This window comes from Pantherophis guttatus, chromosome 4 (assembly GCF_059756535.1).
Source record: "Pantherophis guttatus breed Tessera chromosome 4, ASM5975653v1, whole genome shotgun sequence".
Lineage (NCBI taxonomy): Eukaryota > Metazoa > Chordata > Lepidosauria > Squamata > Colubridae > Pantherophis > Pantherophis guttatus.
Window position 1 is genome coordinate 65,184,543 of NC_142066.1, and position 27,904 is coordinate 65,212,446.

At 35.1% G+C, this 27,904-nt stretch overlaps 1 protein-coding gene across 1 annotated transcript; it reads right to left on the reverse strand.

Moving 5' to 3' along the window:
• Nucleotides 1–1,320: 1,320 nt before the first annotated feature.
• On the reverse strand, nucleotides 1,321–26,986 carry TGFBR1 (transforming growth factor beta receptor 1). The gene is made up of 9 exons (XM_034416373.3): nucleotides 26,577–26,986; nucleotides 18,169–18,420; nucleotides 17,750–17,992; nucleotides 14,860–15,090; nucleotides 12,884–13,051; nucleotides 8,908–9,064; nucleotides 5,689–5,813; nucleotides 5,474–5,604; nucleotides 1,321–5,247 (listed from the first exon to the last, which is right to left on the reverse strand). The coding sequence occupies exons 1-9, from the start codon at nucleotides 26,704–26,706 to the stop codon at nucleotides 5,122–5,124; spliced, it is 1,563 nt and encodes a 520-aa protein (XP_034272264.1). The 5' UTR covers nucleotides 26,707–26,986; the 3' UTR covers nucleotides 1,321–5,121.
• Between the last annotated feature and the right edge of the window lie 918 nt (nucleotides 26,987–27,904).

A 27,904-nucleotide genomic window follows, 5' to 3' on the forward strand; every position in this document is an offset into this window, starting at 1 on the left:
CCAGGTGCTTCAGCAAGCGGCGGGTTGGATTCGTATTAGTGGTCCGCAAAAGTTACAATTATGAACTTGATGGTCCCTGAGGTCCAAAAGGTTGGGAACCCGTTCTGGAAGATTGACTGAATAGGCTCAGCTTCTCTGCAGTTCAGAGGATATTGATGTTCGCTGACTTCAGAAAATTCACTGAAAACCCAAAAAAAGGAATGCACCAGAAATTGTTTTTTCAATTCAAATGATTCCTGAGAAGTTAAACAGACAAGATGTTTTACACACAGAACTTTCTAAAATAGAATTTAAATAGAAATATCCATGTGCATTTAACTATTTATTTATTTATTGGTTCGATTTATATGCCGCCCTTTTCCGGAGACTCAGGGCGGCTTACAATGCGTTAAGCAATAGCCTTCATACTTTTATATATACCTGCTTAGTAGGGCTTTCGCCCCCCCCCCTCCAGAGTTCTTTTTTATACAAAGTCAGCTTATTGCCTCCACAAACCGGGTCCTCATTTTACCTACCTCGAAAGGATGGAAGGCTGAGTCAGCCTTGAGCCTGGTGAGATTTGAATTTGTAGTAATTGCAGGCAGCTGGTGTTACTGAACAGTGCTTTAGTCTGCTGCGCCACCAAGGCTCTCTCTTTTTTGTTTTTTGTTACAGCAAAATTATTGCCTGTGAATATATATGCAGTTAAAACTATTTTTCATATTTCTGAGCCACTCAGGTTATATTTATGGTAGTTTATATTTAGTAATACAGAAAAAAAGTTCTGTAAACTATTTTAAAAAGCCAAGTGGCACTACTATTGGAAGATAAAATTGAAGAAAAGATTGATACAGAATTAGCTATCAGACCAGCAGAAATGAAACTGATGTCTCTAGATTTGATATGCTTATTAATACCCTTTCCTTAATAAAGTTGTAGTTGCATTGTCATTCATCAACTCCTATAAATCTACAAGAAATCCCTGTGATAAGATTGATGATTATCTCCAAATGTGTATACATAGGATTACCATATTAAATTCTGGAAGGAATTTAAGAGAGATCGCTTGAAGTTTATACAAAAGGATAGGAAAGAAATTGGGTTTGGTATGTTTGGTGAGAAAACAATGGAAGAACACTAGCAAAAGAACAAATAATGAGGAGATGGCTGGAAATTTATACTGTGAGTTTAATCTAAAGACCCTAAAGAGGTCTAATCCTCTTTTACATTTCAAGCTTTCCGTTGCTTTTCCCTAACGGAAAGCTTTTTGCAAGTTAAGAAAAATTCTGCATGAAATAGAATCATTAAATCTTACATAAATATGAGAAATTGTCATTGGAATTGATTGATGTCTAAATTTATTTCAAAATATTTCAGCATTGGTTACACTGAAAATTCATATAATAGAATGTCTTATAAGTCTTAAATGTAAAACTAAGATACAAAAAATGCTGCAAACGTGCAAAGCTGACTGATCAAGAAACAAACAGGATTGTGCTCAAAATATTTTCTTTCCACATAAATCTATTAAACTCAAACTTGAATGAGTTCAATCTAGATTTTGCTGAAAAATTCATGTAAAATATAACTGAAATTGGAATGACATCTACTTCAGCTATACTTTATTTTATAGTATAAAAGCAGCAGGTGTCCTTGGTACATTATGTCCATTGCAAGTTTCATTTTAAAAAAGCACTACATAACATTTAAAGTACTTTAAACCATAAAATTGCTTCAAAAACTTTAGGTAACTGCGAAATTCTTCAACAAACTATTAATTCAATATTTTGTCCTCATTTTTCAGAACCAGAAAATGTAATGGGACAACGTATAATGTTAATCCATAATATTTAAACAATAGTTTTTTCAAACAAAATTCTAAAATGAAGGACGGGAAAAAGAAAAATGTCACTGCTTTGTTATTTTCTACTTAATGTTAGCACTTAATAATAATCAACAATTTACTGTACATTTCCAAATTGTATACTCTTCAAATACATAATCAAAAATTATAGAGAAATGAAGACTTAAAATTGATATTTATACAGATTCTCAAAATGCATCAATCTGTTAAGAATGTCTTTACCTTGAAAAGTTCTTGAAAAACTACCAAAACTATCAAAAAATAAAAAATGAGCAATTTGGACAAAAAAGCCATCAACCAGCTAATCTATTGTCTGCTTAATTGTGCAGATACTACTCTCTGCATATGCCCATTAAAACTTGCATTAGGCCATTATGTGGATCCTTCTGTCCAGAATATATTAGGTGGCCTTCCAATAGGAAACTCAACAAAAAAGCCTATTTTAGCAAGAATTCCAAGTAGCAGAGTACTTTGAATTAGAGCTAGCCAAATATCAGCAATGTTGCAGATTGATCAGAACAATATCATACTTTAAGACACATTAAGAGAAACAAAATACTCAAGCTTCATAATTTTGAGAAACATTAAATATAGAGGTAAATATATTTTGTCATGAGGTAATTTGATTAAAGCAGTATTTTAAAAATATAAAGATACTTCTGAAGCTGTTTTAATTTGTATTGTTTTAGTACAATACAAATAGGCTAAATGAATTCATGGAGCTTGGGTTGCAATTCATTTTTAGAACAACCATTTTTATATAGGTTTGTGAAAAATTAAAAGATGGGCAGCAATTGAAGTATTTAGTAAAATTCTTAATTTTTAAGTATTTGATTATTTCTCCAGATCATTATGTAAATGAAGATTCAATCATTCAGGCCAAAAGTATATTAAAAGATTAAATCATGGCAACTAGACCAAAGCTTGTTAAAACAGATGTTTGTTACTATTCATGTAACTTCAGTGAAAATGAGAATTTGGATCGGCAGAGTGTTAGGGAGTCATTGGAAAGAAATGGAATAAATTAAATAAAGAATAAGGAGTTGAACTTGATCCAAGTGAGCCTAAACCTAAACTTAAGATTTTTTCGAATTATGGGATATTGTTCCTTAAAATCATTTTGTAAGCAATCTGATATGATCAGTATCTCTATAATTTTAAATATTACTAAACAGCAAAATTACAACCTTATCTAATATCTACTGTGTAAACATTTAGGTTAGCAATGCAGCAACAGTAGGAGTCAAAAGAATGTATTTTATATCTGTGTATATAAAGGAAATAAATTATAAAGATCCAATACTTGTGGAATATTAGTAGGGGTATAGGACCCTTAAAATCTTTTTTAAATTAACGATTTTTTAAGTTTTCCATTATTTTTAACTTAAATTAATTGGTAATCAGTAGAATCTGAAAAGATGACCAAATCTGCATGTTATCTTCCAATTACTATGACGATAAAACAATTTCAGTATTATCTTTGCCATATAAAATAGTTGAATGCTGGACTACCTTGGTCCATTAAACAAGGGTACCATCTTTGAAAAGAATCTTATCAAGCTAGTTGTTTAGAGAATTTTATTAGAAAAGATGTTTATCTAAACTGAAGTTAAACAGTTTCTAGGACTCTTAAAATATTATTGACGAAAAGGAGCACACTTTTAAGAACTTTCACTGCTGCCATCTGCTTTTTAATTTTGACCAGGATGGGGACAGAAAAGGTTCCTCCCATCTTCTGTTCAACCCAGTGTATTATGTATTTCTTTTCCAATAGATAGACTTCCTTAGGGTAGATGTTTTCTCCTTGCCAAGGTTGAGTAGCCATCTCCAGTGTGGTACTCCCCCATTGGGTCCTCAGGCCAACTTTTAGACCCAGATCTTTAGACTCGTATGGAATCATAGGAGGCTGCGGGCAGATCTTATCCCAAGAGGCAGGCTGTTCCAATGGGCATGTGAGCAGAGAAAGCTCTTCCAGATCTCGTCAGCTGGAGTTCTTTGACCAATGGGATCTGCAGTAGATCTCTGCTGGCATGAGTGGGGTGGGCATGACTGGAAGATAATGTCTATACTTAGCTTCTTCATTTCTCCAAAGTTCATTATCAGTCAATGAAAGCCAACATTAAGAATTGTGTATTGACCAAATCCACATAAACAACTCTAGATACTAGGAAATTCCTTTTTGGCGCATACAGAATAAGTCCAGTAAGATTATTAACAGACCACATTTTTCTACATGGATCATCCCCAGAAAAACATTTAGCAATGATCAAATTTTAGCAAAGAAGTTTTCATTGCACAGAAATAACAATGATTTTTTTTTCTGAAAATATTTTTTCAGAATATTTAAGAGGGTTTATTTTAAGAGGTTAGTGTTCATACTGAATGTAAAAAAAACACAAGTATTTTTTACAGGTAAAGCTTTTTCAGAGCTCCATATTTGATACCCCTGTTCACTGTTATATATAAAGTATAGGAATAGCATATAATTAATCTGCATACTTCAGTTTCTATGCTCTAGAGAAAAAATATTTCATAAAAAGAAATTCATGCATGAGTGTGAAATCATCCTGTAGCCAATCAGTCTGGTACCATCCAACATGGTACCATCCTGTAAATTAGAATTCCCAATTAGCAGAAACTTGGCAATGCTGCCTTGGAAATCCAAAAATTTGGTAATATCAAAGTATGTAGAAGCCAGCAGATTAAATACAGATTTACTGTCATTTCACAAGGACCAAGACTTTGTATATCCTAATGAACAGCATCAAGATAATTTAAAAATGGCACTTATGCATTACAATGGTTATAAAGGCAAGTTATGATATGATGTAAACGATAGACATATAATACAAAGTATTGCATAAATTGCATGTGTGTTCCAGATGAAATAAGGTCATGTAAGTTTCAATGAAAGGCATTCAATAATAGCATCTTAATATCAGAATAAAACAATATGACAATATACAGCGTACCATCATTATCATATCTTTCCTATTGTCCTTGAGCACCATACATGGCATACATAAGTTCCACTCTCAAGCTTATTTTTTTTTTGTTTGGAACATAATAGATACCAATGTGACTTTCAAAAAAATAATTAAGATTCTGTACAACAGTTTACTGCATCTAGAGAAATCCTGGACTAATAACTGATTATCTTATTGTATAAAAGGCAGCAATATTCTTCTGTTCCCTCAGTGAGGTAGAACAATGTTTAATGTACAAGCCAGGTGCACATATTGGTGTTCAAATTGTTTTCTTGAACACTATTTCCTAAATCACATTTTTATTCCTTCTTGCTGACTGAGTTGTGACAGAGTTTTCTTTATCCGTAAAGCTGTTAGTCTAGCTGCACCATTAGCATACCAGCATTCTCGCATAATCTTGGCCATTACTCGTAATGCCTGCAAATAAATAAAACAGAAAATATTTTGTGAGCCACTGATATCATAGCAAAAAAAATTTTTAAGTACATTTATCCATAAATACAAATACGAGTCCATAATCAAACAAAACTGTCCTGACATTCATATTTCTTTCAATTCAAATTCTAAAATCAAAGTATTTTTTTAAAAAAAAATGATTTATTTTTAAAAGTATTCTAAAACTTATCTAAAGAAAAGAATCTACCTCACAACTTTGCCATCTATTTGGAGTATTGGGTCGTAGCTTCTGTTCACAAACAATTCTTCTCATTTCCTCAACTGAAGGATCAGAAGGGACAAGGTCGTAATATGGTAACTGATAATCTTCATGGATTCCTGAAATATATAAACCAATATATAATTTAAGCTTCATTTCTGATACTGATTGAAGTTAATAGGTTGGGTTTTTTTTGAACCTACCACCAATTGAACATCGACGAGCTATTTCCCAAAACACTAGTCCCATTGCATAAATATCTGCTCTTTTGAAAGATTCAAAATGCTTCATGTTTATCGAATCATCAAGTACTTCAGGAGCCATGTACCTATGAATATAAAGACCAATATGTATTATACAGCAATGCTGCTTGAACATTATTTAATTTTATTTTTTAAAGCCATCATAAGCAGCTGTAAGCACTTTTTCAATTCTACAAAGTAATCATCTGAACTTTATACTGTATACTATTTATTACTAGGGACATGGTGGCTCAGTGGCTAAGACGCTGAGCTTCTTGATCAAAAGGTCAGCAGTTCGAATCCCTAGTGCTGCGTAACAGGGTGAACTCCCATTACTTGTCCCAGCTTCTGCCAACCTAGCAGTTCGAAAGACATAAAAAATGCAAGTAGAAAAATAGAGAGCACCTTTGGTGGGAAGGTAACAGTGTTCCATGCACCTTTAGCGTTTAGTCATGCCGGTCACATGACCACGGAGACGTCTTCTGACAGCGCTGGCTCTTCGGCTTTGAAACAGAGATGAGCACCACCCCTAGAGTCGGGAACGACTAGCACATATGTGCGAGGGGAACCTTGACCTTGACCTTTATTTATTACTAGCTACTCAAATGAAATCCACAAGTTTTCCTTTTAAAAAAACTTTAAATTGGAAAACTAAACAAGTTATTGCAGGCTAAGTTAAGCATAGTAATTCACAATAATTTATCACTGATTTTGAAGTCGTAATTTCTACTAAGTCCACATCACAACTTTTAAAAACTTTGATTTATAAAATCAGAATCGTATATATCTATCCAGGACTGTTTTGAGAGTATTAATCTACTGACAATAACTATTCCCAAATAGCTAAGAAATCACAAATAAGGCAGCAATTCTGGCTTGGTGATGTACATTCACTGCTGTTTGGGATCTGGGATCAAACATTCACTTTCCTTTCTTATATGGGGAGAAATGTACTTTGGCTGTGAAATGATAATAATCTGCCTTTCTCTAACTGGGTTAAAATTTTAAAACTGTCTCATTCCTGTTCATCTCAAGAATGACCCTAATATTTTATAGCTCCACCTCAGGTGACCCAAGTGATACTGCAGCTGCCCACTTGCAGTGCCTGGAGACTGTGGAGGTTTGGATGGGGGACAACAGGCTTCAGTTGAAAGGTTCAAAGGACCCGGGAGTTTATCATCCTTAGTTATGAATGGTACCTATCTGCTACCTCAGATAGATTTTAGGCACAATTTGTGAGTTCTCCTGGACTCACATCTCCTATTCAAAGAGTATTTATTTCAACTAGCTGGGCTGGCTTGAGTTAAATTTTAAATTGATTTTAAATTGGGTTGTTTTAATTTACGGCCAAAATATCTAATTATTTTAAACTGTTTTTAAATTTTGTATGTCCTGTTTTTTACTTTGGCTGTTCATCGCCCTGAGTCCTATTTGGAGAAGGGCGGTATAGAAATTGAAACAAATAAAAATATAAAAAAGTAGGTGACAGTAGAGTCTGGAATTACCTTTGTTCAACTTCATGTTGTGCCCTAATTGCACCCTTTCCTGGATCATGAAATCCTGCGCAGAGTCACTTATGCTCTGGTCATCTCTCATTTGGATTACTGTAATGCATTCTACGTGGGGCTATTCCTGAAGAATATTCAGAAGCTACAACTAGTATAGAATGCAACGGCAAGAATATTTATAGAGGCCCCTCAGGTGGCATATATAACAATGAGTGAGCTGCACTCGATGCTAGTCTGTTTCTGAGTCTAATCTGAGTTGTTGGTTAACACCTCTAAAGCCCTTTAGGGAATGAATCCAAGGTTACCTGAGGAGATGCATTGGCCTGTTCCACTTGCTCCAGTGGAAGATGTCTACTTCAGATTCCATCTATGAAAGAATTTTGGCTGGCGAGGTCCAAGAAAAGTAGCCTGTTATCTTGGTTTTTAGTCTTTATTTAATCTCTCTAATTGTTTTATATTATAATCATTTTGTAAGCTACTCAGTCACTGTGACAGTGAGATGGGCAGCACATAAATTAATAAATTAAATAAATAATAGCTATTTAGAATTGTTGGCTATTTATAAGTTATTGCAAATAATTCCTACCCATCCACAAGGAAACAGATGCCTGTACATCATTTTGAACAATAGCTACTGTTGTGCTATTTGAGTTGAGAAAAGCTAGAGACCAGTCAGGTTTGGCTATCTGCTGCCACTTAGCAGGGCTACTTCACATATAATATTATGTTTTAATTATTTCTGTGACTGAATAGAATCTGCTGTAAGATTTCTGGAAAAATAAAGCATTGAGCGAGATGAATAACTAATAGATTAGAGAAAATAATTGATTTTCACAGTATCAGGCTGCAGATGAAGGTCTTTTTCTGACATAAAACTCTTCCATACAGAAAACTCATTTGTCAGAGAAAACTACACTGGAATTGTATTGTTGCACATACGACTTCATCTGGAAACTAAAGTAATACAATATATTTCAGATAAAAGTTTATCTGTCATTGGTTAAAACAAGGCTCATACATTTAACTAGAAACTTGATTCCTCATTAATATTTACATGAATTTCCAAGATTAAAAGATTACATATTAATAGGTTAGCAAGAATGATAGAAAAATACAAATCCAAAGATATATCTTTCTTCTCCATTTTATTTATTGATCTGTGGAGAAGAGGGTCACCTTTCAATCACTTATGCCTTCACTCTTAAAGAGAAGGCACTACTCAGCAGTTCTGGGACATTTACTGAAGAAGAATAAAGAAAGAAAGAATAAGGCAAAGTATATTATTTTCTCTCATTTGTGAGCATGCAGCAATGTGTTTATAGTTTTAATGACTTATATTCAATAAGTTAGGATGATAAACAGTAATTTTCAAATGAGTTCATACTTATTTGTGTAAATCCAAATCCATGTTCAATATGAGGACATTTTATTATACTGGTTTTCATAACGTAGTAGTAAGAGAAAGTTTGTGAAATATGCAACCAGAATCTTTTTATCTTTTAAAAGGACTTAGAAGTTCTGATCACACTATAGGTCACATTACAGCAAGATTATAATGGGTTCAACACACTTTCTCCTATTGCTGTAGGAATAACTAACTTTAACATCTACTGTTTAGTTTATCTTCAGTTTGGATTATGTAAAATATTCCATTAAAAAAGCATCAGTTTACCTCTTTGTTCCCACTCTGTGATTTGGTGCAATATCTATTGTATCTGTAGCTGAATCATGTCTTACTGCCAGACCTAAATCAGCAATGCAACATGTTCCATTTTTCTTTACCAATATGTTTTTTGATTTCAAGTCTCTATGAGCTATAGCTGGTTTACCTGAAATTAAAACACACAGAAGCACTATTAATATAATTAACTATATCAACCTGAATTTTAACTCAAGGCACAAAAAATGATGCTCATAAAGTAACAGGGCTGGAAGGGACCCTAGAGGTCTTCTGCCTGTGGATCCTTACTCCATCCCACATAAACAATTGTCCAATCTTTTCTTGATAACATTCAGCAAATAATTATTATTTCTGATGATGGAGCTCAAATTATTCCTCTGAACACACACTATATAAAAACAAAATTCTCCACATAACACTCTAATGCTGGGAAAGACTGAAGGAAAAGAAAAGAGGATACCGTATTTTTCGGAGCATAAGATGCACCTACCTTTTTTGGTTGTTTTTTTTTTAAAAAAGAGGTTTTTTTATTTTTTAGACAAACACACGTACAAACATACAATATATTTTCTTTGAACAGAGTATTTGGCTGGTTCACAAATTTAAAGTGTTTAGTCATTTCAATTAAATTTACAATTTCTATATTTCCTTTTTGCCATATTTATTCCTCGTCTATTTTTTTAAAAAACCAATATTACCCTTCATTCTCATCTTTAATCTTAATCAAATTCAATTTTCCCCTTCTATTCTATATTATACCCCTTCCCATTGTCTATCTATTTTTATATCCATCCTCACATTGGTTAATTATGTAATATTACAATTGTTTAATACAAATTCAACATTTTAATATAAATCAATTAGTTATATAACTATCTTTTTTGTATATTAATCAATATGAACATGAATATTCCAATTATTTCCATGCAATCCAATTTCTTACAAATCAATTAATTATATTTACCAATAATAATAAACCAAATAATTTCCCCCATATATTCCTCCAAACCACAACTTAACTATTTCTGCTTTCAACACAATATACAAATAATAGTATCTCAATTATTACAATTCCCTAGTTAAATAGAGATTTCCCCTTATGTTACTCATTTTCACATCTTAAACTCTCCCAATAATCCAAACTTTTGCCCATATAGAAAAATATTCCAATTATTATTTATTTCATTTTTACAATCATGATTTCCCATTTATTTCTTACTACTATTTATATTTCAATTCTAAATATGTATAACATCTTTCTCTTTCATTTCTTTTTCTTTTTCTCCTTTCCCATTTTTATTTTTGCTTTTTTTTGTGTGTGTTTTAAAAACTCTCCTCTTTTGCCCTAAATTTCCCATTGTTTGCACCTACCTTTTTTGGTGAGGAAAACAAAATCTCTGTCTCATTTTGCCACGTTGGAGCAAAGAGCCTGCTTTACTTTCAGTTTCGTTTTTCAGCATAGCTAGGGAAAAAAATCTGCTCCAGCAAGCGGCAGAGCCCTGCGCAGAACATCTGAGACAAATCAGCTGAGAGTCGGGAGGCCGATCTAATCAACTTGTGCTAATTAATCTATGCTGAAGCTGAAAGGAGCTGTTTTTTCTTGCTGTTTGCTTGCAAGGAGGTAACTGCTGGAGGCACAGGTCAAAGGGTGGGAGCCAATGGGTGGGCAGGCCTACATTCGGTATATAAGACGCACCTAAATTTTCACCCCCTTTTGCGAGATAAAAAGGTGTTTTATACTCCGAAAAATACGGTAATCAGAAGTAAGATAGAAGAACATTATGCTGCCCCACTGGAAGACCTAAAAGTCCATGCTAGAGACAGATCATAATAGAGAAAAATCTATCTAAATCCTCAATTAAAGGTGATAAAGACGATGGCAATTAAATTAAAATAAATTTCTTATTATATATTAAAATTCAGATTTGTTAAAATTATAACAATATATCAGGAATTATTAAATGAAGATAAACAAGCTTTAAAACAAGGTTTCCAAACTATAAGGTGTACCTCCCTTGAGATGCAGATGGAGTCCAGGGGAGATATAAGAATATTTTAATTACATTGTTAGAATAAACTATGTTCTCCAAAGTTTCATTATTATTTCATTGTTCATTTTGGTGTTTGGGTTTTTAAGCAAGGCTACATTGAAAGGAAGTTGATTATAAGAATTTAGGAATTCCTGTTTTAAAAGAATTACAATTAATCAGAATGTTAGTATCTGAAAAAAGATAGAGCTTCTGCATATTTAAGCACTACAAAAAAGAAACTTATTTAGGCAATAAATTCATATTCTCAAAATTACCCAGTGGTTCTAATAAAAAGTCTAAAAGTGATGGGATAAAATATAGATGGTCACCTGAGATTAACAACTATTTTTGAATCTAATTCAAATTTCATAACATAAAATTCACAAATAATGTGAATTAACTATAATTTCTTAAAATACAGTATATTGCTACACATGGTGACCTGAGTAATACTGTGGCTGCTCTAATGCGATGCCTGAAGGTAGTAGGGCTCTGGATGGAGGAACAACAGACTTCAACTGAACCCTTGCAGAGTCAATGGAGCCCCAAGAGTCAAATGTTTGTCATCCTTAGATATGGACAGAATTGCACTACCCTGATCAGACCCAGACACTTATTATTATTAAGAGAAGATATAATAAAATAGAGGAAATTAAATACAGTATTATTAAAAAAATAAAAACTTAATTAATGATGCAGTTTATTGGTCAATGGTAATCCAAAATTGGATGAATGGGAAGATATTTTGAGCCTTTTTCAGAAAGAAGAAACATTAAATGGAAAGAACACTCCCTATGCAGATGTTTCTTCAACATAGAATTAATGAATCATTGTATAGAAAGCAGCAATATAGAATCTCGCTTAAGAGTTTCTCTTAAACTGTCTGTAGTTTTACCACATAGACCTAACTGAAGATACAAAGGACTGCTGCAGGCAATGCATCCAGCTTGGCTAAAGTGAGTGCTTATAGAATTTCAGAATTGTAATGGATGATAAACAGGAGGCTGGCACAAATCTTTTCAGAAAAATATGATCAATATTGGGGTATGGCACTTTTCTTAAATTTGATTGGAGATCTATATACCAAATTCATTGTTTTGAGGGCAGTTCTAACATTATAAAAACCTAATAGGCACAGACTTTCTATATAGAATCTCAGAATCCTATATATGAATTTTATCTAGGTTTTTTTAAAATGATCTCTACATGCTAATGGGCCAAACCTATAGGAAATAGAATTAACATGAGTCAAAAGGTAATTAGAAGAAATCATGCTCTATCATACAACAAGACCATGCTTGTTGTCTTACATGTTTCTACATGTAAGATGGCATTTTGGAATTATCCATAGGTCTCAAATTAATGGTTCTAAGAATGTTAATTTTCAAAAAAAGAGTAAATTTAGGAGCCATAAGGAATCTGAGAGATTACCTTAGTTTGGAAAATCTTAATTTTAGCTAAAATAAATATACTAGACTACAGTAGATTTACTATTCTTTTACTAGATTTATTTGATTTTTTTAAAAATCTGGTTTGCCTCTCACTATTTTTACTATGTGTCTCCAGTACAACATGGTAGCTCACCTGGTAAAAGTATATAGAAAAACTTATTTTAGAATAGATGATTAAAAGTTAGAAAAAAGAATAAGAACTTTCAGAAGGAATATTCATTAAATTGGTGCTCCTATGGGTTCAGGAGGAAAAACTATAATAAGAGGGAAATAGTGAGGAGGGGTGTTTCCCACTATAAACTTTAATTAGTAGATATTCCAAAAGTATTGTCGATACAATTATTTTTTTAATCTAAACATAAATCACATAAATTAAATGTTAAATCAAATTAAATTGCAATGGAAATGATTAAAATGATTTCAAAATGCATACTACTGAGAGAAGATGTACATTAACAACTGAAACAAACATTGGGATTAAGTTACCTTGTGTGCCAACAATCTCCATGTGAAGATGTGCAAGTCCACTAGCAGTTGACAATGCTAGCTTTATCATTCCCTCTACAGTAACAGTGTACCTGTTCAAATAATCAAAAAGAGAACCATGCTCATGATAATCTGACACTAGCCAGAGTTGTGTCCATGTACCATTATCTGCAAATCAAAACAGAAAAGGAACAATTAAAATTAAGGGAACAAAATAAACAAAATATTGGAAAAACAACTCTGTATCTAGAGATCTCTCTGTTAAATTATTTAAGTTTGCAAATGATAAAACAGTCGTTGGTCTCATAAAAGTTGGTGATGAGTCTGCCAATAGACAGGAAGTTGAACAACTGGCCCTGTGGTGCATCTGGAACAATCTGGAGCTGAACATGCTTAAAACTGTAGAGATGAGAGTGGATTTTAGGAGGAGCCCTTCTATTCTACCATCTCTTACTATATTCGACAGCACAGTATCAGAGTAGATCCTTCAGGTTTTGGGGTTCTAGAAGTTCTATAATTTTCCAGGATTTGAAATGGACACTAACATTAGAATCATCATTAAAATGGCACAACAAAGAATGTTCTTCCTGTGTCAATTCAAGAAGTTCAGACTGCTCCAAGAGCTGTTGATAGAGTTTTACAGAGGAATTATTGACTCTGCCATTAGTATTTCTATATTAGAAATACTATATTAATATTTCTATAATTGTCTAGTTTGGTACAGCAATCAAACAGGATAGGTACAGACTCCAATGGATAGCTAGGACTGCAGAAGAAACAATAGCAACCAGCTGCCTTCCATAGAATATTGTGCAGGTCAGAAGGAGAGCTGAGAAAATACCTACAGACTCTTCACATCTTGGATATAAACAGGTTTTCAGTTCCTTCCCTTGGGACCTCGCTATAGGGCACTGCAACTACAAGTTGCCAAATACTGCAACACTGCAAGTTGCCAAAACAACTAGACACAAAGATAAGGTTTTTCCCCTCATGCTATCACTTTGCTGAACACATTTATTCCAGATAAAGATTTCCCAGGCTTGGCAATTGTCATTGATATGGGTTTCAACTCTTAAAATTTTCTACAATGGCCATGCTTGTTGAGGAATTCTGACTGTTAAATTTGACATAAAAGGAGAACACCCAATTTGGGAGAGTAAGAGATACTTAATATAAGCATTTAAAACAGATTTGAACATAAACACAGAGCCATTACAATTTCGTTTTTCATGAAAATTATAACTTTCCCAATTTTTTGAGTATGTTTAGATATTATGTCATTAATATTTCTCATTGACAAAAATCCTCAACTTATAATTATTTATTTAGTGGCTGTTCAGTTATAATGGCACCAAAAAAGTGACTTATGTCCGACTCTCACTTATGACCAATGTAATATTCCCATGGTCACATTATCAAAATTCAGGTGCTTGGCAAATGGCATGTATTTATCATGATTGCAGCATCCTGAGATCATGTGATCACCATTTAGGACCCTTCCACCTGGCTTCTGACATGAAAAGACAATGAGGAAACCAGATTCGCTTAACAAATACAATTTAACAACTGCAATGATTTGCTTAACAACTGCTTGCAATTACTGCAAATTCAAATCTCACCAGGCTCAAGGTTGACTCAGCCTTCCATCCTTTCAAAGGTAGGTGAAATGAGGACCCAGATTGTGGGGGCAATAAGATGACTTTGTATAAATATACAAAAGTATGAAGGCTATTGCTTAACGCATTGTAAGCCACCCTGAGTCTCCGGAGAAGGACGGCATATAAATTAAAGCAAAAAATAAAATAAAATAAAAACTATGGCAAAAAGAACACAAAAATGGGGCACAGCTCACTTAACAACTGACTTGCTTAACAACCAAAATATTGGGCTCAATTGTGGTTGTAATTTGAGGACTACCTGTATATAATAACAAGTGACTGTATATGATAAGCAAAATATTTTTGGATTGTGACAACCTTTATTGTCTGCAGCTATAAATCCAAGAATATTCTCATGACGGAGCATAACTGTTTGATAGATTTCAGCTTCACGAAACCATGAGCGTTCTTCTCTTGAAGAGAATATTTTTACTGCAACTTCTTCTCCTCTCCATTTTCCTCGCCAGACTTCTCCAAAGCGACCTTTTCCAATACTTTCTTGTAGTACAATTGTTCGTGCAATTGTTCTCTGAACAAGTAATGGCAAACCTAAAAAAAAGTTTTCTGATCAGTGATAAAGGACCAATTAATCAATCCAGGTTTTGATCTACAAGGCTTTTCCTCCTATCAAAAGACTTTAAAGCCTCTAGCTATTACTAATTCTAATTGGCTATACTTTCCCTTTGGTCATAAATAAAGACCAATTCTGCTTTGTTAAAAAAAAGGCAACTTCAAATAATAGTTTAATTTCCAGTAACAATAATAAATTCTTTTGGGCAGCTCTTTGACTGTATTAATCTCCAATATTATGCTATTGCATTTGCTATAAATACACAAATACTTCCACAATTTTTTAATCACTCCCATATCTAAGAAGCTGTTATCTCTAAAGAATCTTACTACATTTCCACTAATATTTGAATGTGTAATCTAAATCAATTAAGTGAGTCACAAAATCTGTTTAAAGCTGAAATAATTTTCCAATTGGGATCTAACCAAATCTTTGTACATACCTGTTTGTCCTTTGAAATAGACCAGGCAAGGAAATATATTCCACAAGTCTGGATAGAACTACATTTTATTGATATTAGCTTGAACTGGTTTTTTTTACTCCTCTCCTCTTATATTCTATAGATTCTCAGATTTCAACAGCTGTTGGCACTGCGATTGCTGTCACATGTGTTTGTAGAGTGAAATGTGGTATCACTTACTAACAGCAATTCTGACAGTCATGATTGCTGTCACAATTCCAGGACTAAACAGATCATTAAGCAGGGAGAGATGAGAGTCCCAGGGAAGGAGTACGGAGAAGCTGCAGGAAGAGGATTGTGGTTGGCTCAATGAGGGCGACAGGTGGATGCTATGGATACAGGTGGGCCAGCAGAGACTATGGGAAAGTGCTATGGATGCAGACAGGCTGGTGGAATCCATGGAAAGGCCACCGGAGGCCACAAGTAAGGAAATGTGTTGCTGCTGGCAGGCTATATGACAGAATCAGGGTGAGCAGGAGGTGCTACAGAGTACAATAACTTGTATTCCACAGCAAACTCCTTGGAAGGCAAAATGGTGGGAGAAACTTGTGACCTTTTCTAACAGTTTCTCCAGTGATTTTGCTTGTGGGAAGCTGCAAACGACAATCTTGTGACTGGTTAGCTGCAACATTTGCAATTGCAAGCTAGACATCCTCACTATGATAATTGTAGGAATGTAATGATGACTGGATTTTCTAGGTCCAGTTATAAGTCCACTGTAAGTGCCACTGTAACATTGAATGGTTGCTGAATGAGTGCATATAAACCAGGGAACACATGTAGTGAATTATGTCAGCTTAGCTCTTTTGTATGCTTTCACTGTCTCTTTTGAGCATGTTTTTGCAACTATTATCAATGCCTTGTTTCTCCAAGGACACCTGCTTGGTTTCTTTATAGTATTCAAAATACATGACAACCAATGCAACATGGTAGTTAAAAGTTGGGCTAAAGGTCCTAATCTATCTTTAGCCATAGAAAACCTTGAAAGATGACTGTGGGCTAATCATTTCCACTAGCCCAAAAAGGATTGTTATGGGGCAAAACAAGAGGAAAGAGCTCTATGTATACTGCCCCGAGTTCCAGAAAGAAAATTGCAATGTAAAGATAAATATATTAATAAGTAGTCCTTGCTTAGTAACCACTTGTTCAGCAACTGTTTGAAGTTGTAGTGGTGCTGAATGAGTACTATTTACAATTGGTTCTTGAAGTTCTGGCTGTAGTATAGCCCCATAATTGACTGTGATCTGTGGGCTTGGCAACTCGTTCACACATTGGTTGCAATGCCATTATGAGTTATGTGATAGTTATTTGCCACCTTCCTTGCCACTTTCCACAACCAAGTCAATGGGAAAGCTGCCAGGAAGTTTGCAAGTTGTTCTAATAAGTCTCTCCCATCTGGTAGCAATCCCCGATCCAAAATCGCACACATCCCTGCAACAATCTACATCCTGCCTCACCCAACTGCAGCCACCTTTAGATCAAACAAGCTTGCACACCCTACTACAGACATGTATACTCTCTCTCATCTGGAAGCAACCATTTACCTTTCTGCTGGCCTGCTTATGAGATACCTAGGACTTCCTGCCATCTTCTCAAATGATATTGATTGGTGGAAATCAGCAGAAAGTTGGTCCTTGTTAATGATCCATGCTTTCTGCTGAATGAGAGCAACAGGGACTGCCTGTATTGTGGTAACTAAGTGGTGTGATCACATAACTTTGTGCTTTACAACCACATTGCTTAGCAACAGAATTGCTTAGCAACAGAATTGCAATCCCAATTATTGTTGTTAAGTGAGGATTACCCATGTGTTATAAATTTTAAGGATAAACTATGTTTAGGTTAGGGCTTTACCTACAACAGGGCATTAAACTTGAAAGTACCATAAAACTTAAGCTTGAAATATTTTTTTATTCTGATATGAAAGTTAATCAAGAAAGGGATTTCCTTTTCCATTTGACAATATAAGATGCAAAAGTCTCTATGAACAAAATAAAAATTTCTTATTGGCATAACAAATGAAACTCTCAACCAAAAAAAAAAAAGCTTACAGCTAAATTTTTAAATATTTATTTTAAAAAATTCTCCTCATAATATAGCAAGTTTCTATGTGTCCATAGCACTATTAACAGTATAACTTTTTAAAAATCATTTACTAGAATATGAGAGCTTATTACCTGATCCTGATCCCGAAGTGGTCATATCATAAATTAAATCTTTTAAAGTAGTTCCCTCAGATATAAATGGTCGCTCCATTGAAGGATCTTCTTCACTTGGAACTCGATGGTGTATGAATGTACGATTATGGCAGATATAAAGAATCAACATAAGTGAAATACAAAGAAAACAAACTGGCCCAGCAATGGCAGCAGCTAATTCCACCGGTCCTAGTGTAGAAGAAAATTTCCCTGTTACAGGACCTAAGAATGTAAAAAGGGAGCACAAAAGATAAAACAAGGAACTCATTAGTTAAATAGTATATTGAGAACTTGGTACTATGTAAAATGAAAGACAATAAAATTGGGCTTTATAGATATGTTTGATTATAGCAAATTCTCTCAGCTATCCATTTTCTGCTAGTAAAACAAAAGATTACCTGGTGTTGGAATTGGGAGATCTATTTTATTGCAGAAGTCTCTATCACAGCAATGAGGCACTGTAATTCCTCCTTCACTTGTTGAAATAGCACAAACAAATGGCCTGTCTCTGGGAAAAAGATCAACTTCTGCAAGACACATACTATTGCGTTGAATTTTGTTTCTATTCCGTGTCACTGAAGTAAGACAGAGCCCATCTGTTGTACATGTAAAGTTCTCTTTTGTACAATGAAGACAAAAACATTGCAAGGCTGTTTAAAAGAAAAATGTTTAATATTAGTGATATTTTAAATAGTTAAATAGTATCAAATTAAATAACGGTATTAAACTCCAAAAAGGCATTAAACTCAAATCTATTTCGTAAATAGCTATATTCTATTGAAAGTCTCTAGACTCAGAGACAAAATGGCTCAACGTGTTTTCACATGAAAACTCCTTCTATCACAGTTCTGGTCATTTAATAGGGGAAAAAAATAATTTAATAGGAAAAAAACAATATTCCAAACCAATGGTGAAACCCAAACCGGTTTGCTACCAGTTTTCTGGCTGTGCATGTGCACTGTGCACTAAATGCACGCTACGTGCACATACGTAGAAAAAGGAGGCTTGGGAAGATAAGTAGAAGCAGGAGGGTGTGGGATCAAGCTTTGCTAGAAAGCAGGATTTCCTGCTTTCTAGCACTGCACAGCTGATCCCCCCCCTCCTGTTCTACTTACTTTTCCAAGCCTCCTTTTGGTGCGCGCTATGTGCACGCATATGCACAGTGTATGCCAAAAGGAAGCTTGGGAAGGTAAGTAGAACAGCGAAGGGGGGATCAACTGTGGTGCGCAATTTAGCTTTGCTAGAAAGCAGGATTTCCTGCTTTCTAGCAAAGCTAAACCCTGCTGCACAGCTGATCGTCGGAAATCCTGTTTCCTTTTTAAACTGCCAGTTCAACCAAACCGGTAGCCAACTACCAGTTCACCTAAACCAGTAGCTTTTTTTTTACTACCGGTTCATTCGAACAGATAGTTTTTATCACTAGCAGTTCGCCCAAACCAGAGCAAACCAGAAGCATTTCACCCGTTCCACACGTTTTTCTTTAGTATTAACTACATTACTATTAACATTCAAAGAATGGTAAATTGAAATCTATAGATTGAGAAATAGATCCCTATACCTATATGTGTACATATTCATGTGTCTCTTTGTGCGTGTGTATGTATGTGTGTGTGTGAGAATCAATAAACCATCTTGTCCAGGCATTTTCCTTATTTTTGTCTTTTTTAATGGCTTTACAAACTTCTGCTGAAGTGTAATTCTCAAAAAGCTAATTTTCTAATAGCACATGCATAATTTGAATTTGAGGGAACAAAATCAAATCAAATCTTCATTACAGTCAGCATAGGAAAAATAGGGCACAAAAGTTTGAAAAGCATAAAAAGTACATCAAAACAAAAAATTATACATAAAAAGCTAAACAATATAAAAAATAAGCATCTAAAAAAAGGGTTAGAAGCAGTAGATGAGTGTAGGGAGCATGGCAAACTACTATTATATTACAAAATACTCTAGAACAGGGATGTCATACTGGATTTCTTCAAGGGCCGGATCAGCATTGTAGCTCTCCTCTGTGGGCCGGTGGAGGGGATTGGGGGGGCAGACAGGACAGACACCTCCTGCAGCATCCTGCTGGCCAAAATGGGGCCCCGTTTTCAGCCTGAATGGCCTCCTACAGCATTTTACTGGCCAAAAGGGGGGGCACTTCGTTTTGACCCTCCATGGCCTCCAGCACCACTCTGCTGGCCAAAAAAGGGCCCTGCAGAGACCTTGCAATGCATGGCCCGTTTTTGGCCAACAGAGTGCTACAGGAGGCTTGGGAGACCAAAAACAGGCCACACAGGGGCCGCACGCTGCCCGTTTTGGCCGGGCCAAGGCACTTTGATATTTGCAGGCTGGCCCCACAGGCCAGATTTAAGCACCCCATGGGCCGAATCTGGCCCGCAGGCCTTGAGTTTGACACCCCTGCTCTAGAATGACAAACCTCAATAGGTTTGAAACTGGTTTATGGTAGAGATAATTTTTTAGCAGATTTTAAGTGCTGCTATGCAGAACCTGGTAACATTATGTTTTTATAACCATTTTATTAGTTTACAATGTAGAATACAAAGAAAATACAAAAGTAAATAATAGGAAAAATAGGGAAGGGAAAAGGGAAAAGTGGGAGAAAGAAATAGGGAAAAAGAAAGAAAAGGCATTGACTTCCAACTCCCTTCAGTGCAATAATCAAACCTCAACTTTTTACTTTTACAGAAGAGTTTAAACTAGCCATTTGTATAATAACAAATAAATGGTGAAACCTAAAATCAAATTTTCACTTTTTCTACCTCAAGCACAAAATCTAGATGTGGTTTCCAAGTAGAAATAAAAGTATTTGTATTTTTTTTTCTTTGATCAAAGCAGTTAATTTAGCCATCTCTGCTAAGTCCATCAATTTTTGCAGCCATTTGTCCATTGTGGGGATCGAGGTGACCTTCCATTTCTTTGTGTAGAGTAGTCTTGCTGCCATCAACATGTATAACATCAAAGTTCAGTTTTTTTCAGTTCAGTTTGACATCCTTATGATGATAGTTTCTGTCCTCCATTCAGGCCTTAACTGACAGGTAAGAGGGTAGATTTGTCTAACAAATTAGTTTCTCTTTTGTAATCCTTAAATGATTCCTATTAATGTTCTCCATCAACATAGCATAATGTTACATCTATAGTCTGGTCAGTAAATTGGTTTTTCTTTTCCTCTTCTCAGTAAAATGGTAAGGCCAACATCTAGAGTTTGGAAACATTTCCACAGTGCAATTTCTGCTGAGAGCAAAGCTGCAATTTCCAATATTGTGAGAAGAAATATTCTTTTTGGAATGCTATAAGGATGACAAAACACATCCTTGCATGCCAGAGATGGGTGGCAGTAGTTTTCTCTCAAACCAGTGGTGAAATCCAGCTGAATCTATCTGGCTCGTACGAACCAGTAGTGCTGGCAGCGAGAGGCTCCGCCCACCTGCCGGGATGTCATTAAACCCGTTTTTTACCCTCTATGCATGCTCCTGTGCACTCCCGTTCCCGAACCGGTAGCGAAGGTAAGTGGATTTAACTACTGTCTCAAACCTACAGTAAAACACATTCAGGTCATCTGCCAGTTGTTGATTTCCTTCAGCATGGGAAGGAGGTTTGTTGTAACCAGTGATATTTTTAAGGGTTTTCCACTTTTGCTTGTTCATTTGTTGAAAACGGATTCCTTAGCTTTTCAGAGTAGCTTCTTTTTGCTGTTCTGACCTCCCTTGTTAATATATTTCTGGCCTGATTGTATAGCATTCTACTGCTTTTTCTGTAGGTACGATGTAGCTACTTAAGTTTAGCTGTGAACCTTATTGTTACTGTATATTTGCAGGTTTCTGGTTGGCGCACATCAGTCTTCACAAAAACTAACATATGATGTTACAGTATCTATAAGTTCATCCAAGTCTGTAGTGGTATCTTCAAAAATATTCCAATCAATGCAGTCAAGGCAAGCCTGTTGCTATAGCTTTGCCTCCTCAGTCCAAGTCCTCACTGATTTAATTGTCGGTTTCATGGTTTTAAATCTTTGTCTTAAGCAGGTACAAGGTGAAACATGCAATGATCAGAGTATCCCACAGCTGCTCGTGGTAAAGACCGATAATAGCAATGGTCTAAAGTATTCTTGCCTCTTATGAGACAATTGACATGCTGAAAATATTTTGGTAGCTCTTTCCTTAAATTGGCTTTGTTAGAATCTCCTAAAATAATGGGAAGTGAATCTGGGTGTTTAACTTCAGCCCACATCTGTTCAGCAAGAGTTCATAATGCATTGTTTACACAAGCTTGTGGGGAAACACACACAGCAATAAGGGGAAATTAGAACTGTCATGGAGAATAGAATGGTTTGCAATTGATAATTAATGTCTCTAAGTCCACATCACAGAATTTTTTTAGTATAGTATAGTTGAGAGAACTAGTTATGTCTAGCCTATCAAAGAGAAGAATTAGGGTGGCATGATACCTGTCTTCCAGTATTTAAAAGGCTATCATAGAGAAAACAGGATCAGCTTATTCTCCAAAGCACCAAAGGACAAGACAAGAAGCAATGAGTGGAAGCTTGTTAAAGAGATATTCAATCTAGAATTAAGGAGAAAAATTACTGATAGCGAGAACTATTAATCAATGGAATAGCTTGTCTTCCAGTTACAGGAGATACTGGAGGTTTTCAAGAGTAGGCTGGATAACCATTTGACTGCGATGATATAGTCATTCTGAAATTATATTTGTTTTCAGTTTGAAGAGATCTATCATAATCATCAAAAGCTCAAAGATTTATCTAAAGAAACTCAGAAAATTCATTGTTCAAAAATGTTACAGTATGTTATTATCCTTTACAAGCCTTTATCTTTACAATCAACACCTGTTCCTTTAGCTTAAGTTCCAGTTGTAATTATTCTTTTTATTGCTTGTTCCGTAGTTTATGTTGGACACAAATTAAGATTAAACCCCAGGTAATAAAATTTAATTCCTCACCAGTGTTCCCTTTTTAATATTTTCTGAAAATTTTAAGGTATCTTTTTTATTGTTTCTCCCAACAATTGTAATTTTCACTAAAATAGCATTATTTTCCCTTTAAAATATTTATTTTAATTCAAACAATTCTCCAAACCAGGGGTTTTCTTTTAGGCTTGTGCGATAATTCGAAAAAAAAAAAAAACATGGAATTTTCTTATGTACAGCAGGAAGGCTTCTTTATATGCAGTGATGAAAGGACTCACAATGTGTACAACGGAAGAATGGATGATAAAATTAATGGAGCTGGTGGAGATGGCAAAATTGACTCCATTGATTAAAAGACTTTATCTAACTTAGTTTCTACATAAAAACCACTTTTTGATTTGTTTGCTTAAAACTGAAAAAAAATCAAAACTTTAATATTGGGATTTAATAATTATAGAATTACTATATGCTAAAATTCATGATACTTCAAAGATTCATTGTATTTTATACTTTTATCTGTATCAAAGAAAGTGAAAGTTATTTTTTTTTTCATTCCCAATTTTGCTTTTTCCCTGCTCTCTCCCCTTTTTCTTTTAACTTTTCTTTTCTGTATCAATTAAAATCAAGGAACATTTTTCTTGACAATATTATATCCATTCTTAAAGCCTAAAATTTTGTTACTATTGCAATAAAAGTTTAAGAGATGATTATAAACTGATATCAGGCAGATATTTATGACATTATGATCATACAGATCTCAAAACTATGTTTCAAATTTAATTTTTTATAAGTGATAACATTTTGAAGAAATGAATTACAATTTTTATTTTTTCCTTATCAAATTGGGGATATCCAAGTAGATTTATAATCTTAATTGTAAAAGTTAGTTTTCATACTATAGACCACTAAAATTGATTTGAGGATGTATTATATATATGTATAGGAACAGTGATTTTATATTAGGTTTGTGAAGTTATCATGAGCCACGGTGGTGCAGTGGTTAGAGTGTAGTACTGCCAGCTGCCTGCAATTTGGCAGTTCAAATCTCACCAGGCTCAAGGTTGAACCATCCTTCTATCCTTCCTAGGTGGATAAAATGAGGACCCAAATTGTTGGGGGCAATATGCTGACTCTGTAAACCACTTAGAGAGGGCTATAAAGCATTGTAAAGTCGTATATAAGTCTAAGTGCTATCATAAAAGAGAGAAAAAGCGAAGAGCAATGTCAGCAAATCCAATACTTAGACAAGTACTCATCCGCCTTCAAATAATGTATAAAAAGTTTGATAAAGAACTATCTTTAGTAATGATGCTTAGTATTCTTTAAGAAAATTACATATAATTAGAATGCAGAATAATTAGTCTTAATATCAGGATAATGATAACAGTTGCAGATGGACATCAGATGTTTAAAATCAACAAGGAGGAAATTGAATTAATTCGAGAATTTATCTTTGTTGGATCCAAAATTGTTCACAATGGCAGTTCTATTCCTGAAATCAAATGCAGGATAATCTTAGGTCGCACTACAATGGTTAACATGAATAAAATCTGGAAAAACAGAGATATTGATATAAATACAAAAAATCAGGCTAATTACAGCAATAGTCTTCCCTATAATGATGTATGGTATGAGAAGTGGACACTAATAAAGGGCTGATCAAAAAAGAAGTGACACCTTTGAACTGTGGTGCTGATCATAAACTATCATGCATATCATAGAAAGCCCAAATAATCACTAGAAGTGAAAATCGTAAGACTACATCATTTACTTTGGCCATGTCATGCCTGCAAATTCATTGGAGAAGGCAATGATGCTAGGAATGGTTAGTGGAACAAGTGGAAGAGGCAAACAAACAAAGTGATGACTTGATAGCATTAAATCTGATTCAAAGTTGACCATCCAACAATTGAAAGAAACCAAACTATCTGTTTGACAAGATAGCATGGAGAGCACTTGAGTGCAGTCAGACCCGACTGAACGGTTAAAACAACATTCATTTATATGAGGGATATATGAGGAACTCATCAAATTTGCAGATGACACCAAGCTGGCAGAAATAGCCAACACTCCAGAAGATAGGCTTAAGATACAAAAGGATCTTGACAGATTTGAACATTGGCCGCTATCTAACAAAATGAAATTCAATGATGAAAAAAGTAAGATTCTACATTTAGGGAAGAAAAACAAAATGCACAGATACAGTATATCTGTAGTACATAGTAGTAACTGTGAGAGGGATCTTGGAGTCCTAGTGGACAACCATTTAAATATGAGCCAGCAGTGTGCAGCAGCTGCCAAAAAAGCCAACACAGTTCTAGGCTGCATAAATAGAGGGATAGAATCAAGATCACATGAAGTGTTAATACACTTTATAATGCTTTGGTAAGGCCACACTTTGGACACTGCATTCAGTTTTGGTCATCACAATGTATAGAGAATATACAGTATAGAGTATAGAGAAGAGCAACAAAGTGATTAGGGGACTGAAAGCTAAAACATATGAAGAACGGTTGCATGAACTAGGTACGTCTAGTTTACTGAAAAGAAGGGCTAGGGGGGACATGATAGCAGTGTTCCAATATCTCAGGGGTTGCTACAAAGAAGAGGGAGTCTAACTATTCTCCAAAGCACCTGAGGGTAGGACAAGAAGCAATGGGTGGAAATTAATCAAGGAGAGAAGCAACTTAGAACTAAGAAGAAATTTCCTGACAGTTAGAACAATTAATCAGTGGAACAACTTGCCTCCAGAAGTTGTGAATGCTTCAACACTGGAAGATTTTAAGATGATGTTGGATAACCATTTGTCTGAAGTGGTGTAGGGTTTCCTGCCTAAGCAGGGAGTTGGACTAGAAGACCTCCAAGGTCCCTTCCAACTCTTCTCTTCTTCTCTTCTATCTAAAAACTAAACTAAACTAAAATATAAATTTACCATTGCCTAATAACATACTAAGTGTTATCTTGCAAGCTTTCTGCATTAACAACAATGTATGAACAACTGGTTAATTGTTAAATTGCCAAATATCAAAACTTTGGGGGAATTAATATAAATATTGAAATCATTCTTATCAGTGAGGTGGGTGGTGTATGAACTCAATAAACAATTAAAATGCGATACAGATTACAGGCACCACTAATGTTTGTAATACTTTGAGGAAATGTATTAAACATTGCAAGAAGCTGAAGGCAACGTTTGATGCCAGATATCTAACAACTTTGACAGTGAGTTGATAAAGAAATCAAACTCAGACTCTGTAATTCCCACAGTCGGTTCTTAGATAGGAAGTACGTCTATATTAATAAACAAATAGCATCTGCCCTATCCTGCAAGACGGAGGAGAAGATACAAAGAGGAATTCGGGGCTCTCCTTGCCTGCACAAGATTTATTCCAGATGGTAGAGTTTCTACGAATGTAACAGCAATGTTCCATGCTGAATTGCGCAAACACATAACATTGATATGATGCATTTCGTCCATGCTCTAGAAAAGGAGCATTCTAAATTTTCATTTTATGGGATTCATTTTTTAAGAAAACGGAAAGGGCGAGCTCTTGTCGATGACCTTTTGTTTGCTCGCCTGCTTCGGGCAGAGAATGGAATGATAGAACGAAAAGACTGTATAACTCCATCCGCTACAATTATGCTTAAAGAAAGCCGTTAAATTGCTTTTCAGCAGCTATTGTCCAGTCTGCCGCCGTAGCGGTTCCTTGTCGATGAAACGCTCACTCTCCCTCCATCGACCACCTCATCACACTCTGTTCCCCGACGCTCTTAGTCCTGGGCGGCTGAAGAAGCGCCATATTCCTTAAAGGGAACAGATTGGACCGGCCCAGTTGCTCCCAACCTGGCTCATTTTTAAGTATCATACGCGACTCACCCGTTGCTGCTTCAGGAAGAAGGAACAGAAGCAATCCAGTTGCAGTTGTCATCGTCAAAGCAACTGAACAGCAAAAACTTGCAAGGAAGGCCTGTAACAACCTCCGAAAAGAGACTGCTAGCGCCGCCATTGTCCCGTCCAAATACCACAATCTTCTCCTCCCCTCGCAAGCAGCTCGTAGAAACAAACACAACCCTCGGGCGCCGCATCCAAAACCCTCCCACTTTTTCAGAACCTCCCTCCTGCGCGACAGACAGGATAGCAACCTTTCTTTCTTGCCAGACACTGACTAATACAAAATAATTTAGCTAGAGAGCAAGGTCATTTCATGATTGGGCAATTCCGTCACGAGGCTCCGACCGCATTCCTCCCACCTTCTCCTTTTCTTGCTTATAGCAGAAAAAAAGTACAGAACGAGCATCGAGTTCGACGTCAGAGGAGAAGGCCTAAATGAAATACTTAATTGCAGTGTGGGCGTTCTTGCCCGGAAAAGGGAACATTACATTAAGGAAAGTTTGTAAAGTGCTCTATAATAGCTCTCTTCTCCTGTTTTTCGTTATTCCATTAAAGTCATAAGCAATTTATAACCATAACAAGTTTATTACGTGGTCAGAGACCCATTAAAACTACAAGGAGGCCAAATATCATGCTTTTCAACAAAGCAGGACATAAAAATATTGTTAAAGCTATACAAAAATTATAGGATTAGTAAAAAAAGTGATTAAATTAAAAATACCTAAAAGGTATAAATAATCTAGGGAATAAACAGGAAAAGAACCTAGGGTAACAATTTTTGTATTCTAAAATGCCAAGAGTCATTGATTGAGATGGGTGGCTATAGAAATTAAATAAAATCAATTTAAGGATAACAGGAATAAAACACAGCAATGTTGTATAAGGCAGCAATAAAAGTTAAGAATGTAGGTACTGTATATCTAAAGCAAGTTAACCGAATCACCAGTTTATAAATCTGTAAAACTGACCTAAACAATTTAGTGACTGTTTAGTGGTTGAGGTATCAGGGTAGAAACTGAAAATTCTTGCCAAAAGAAGGACTTGCCACGCAATAGGACTTGATTGTATCGAACAAGAAAAATGTTTTATATCTTTCTGTTTGTGTCCCATCCCACCAAGTTTCAAAATAGCTAGAATATCACACTTTCCCTCAGGTATTAGGATTTCAAGCTCTCCCTCTTTCTTCCCCCATTCTATGAGCATTATTGTACAGGCAATTATGATTGATTCTAGTTTTGCTTCCCTTATCTCCTGATTTATAATTGCTCCTTCTTCATCACTCCCTTTCTCATTATGATGTGTTGTGCTGAGAT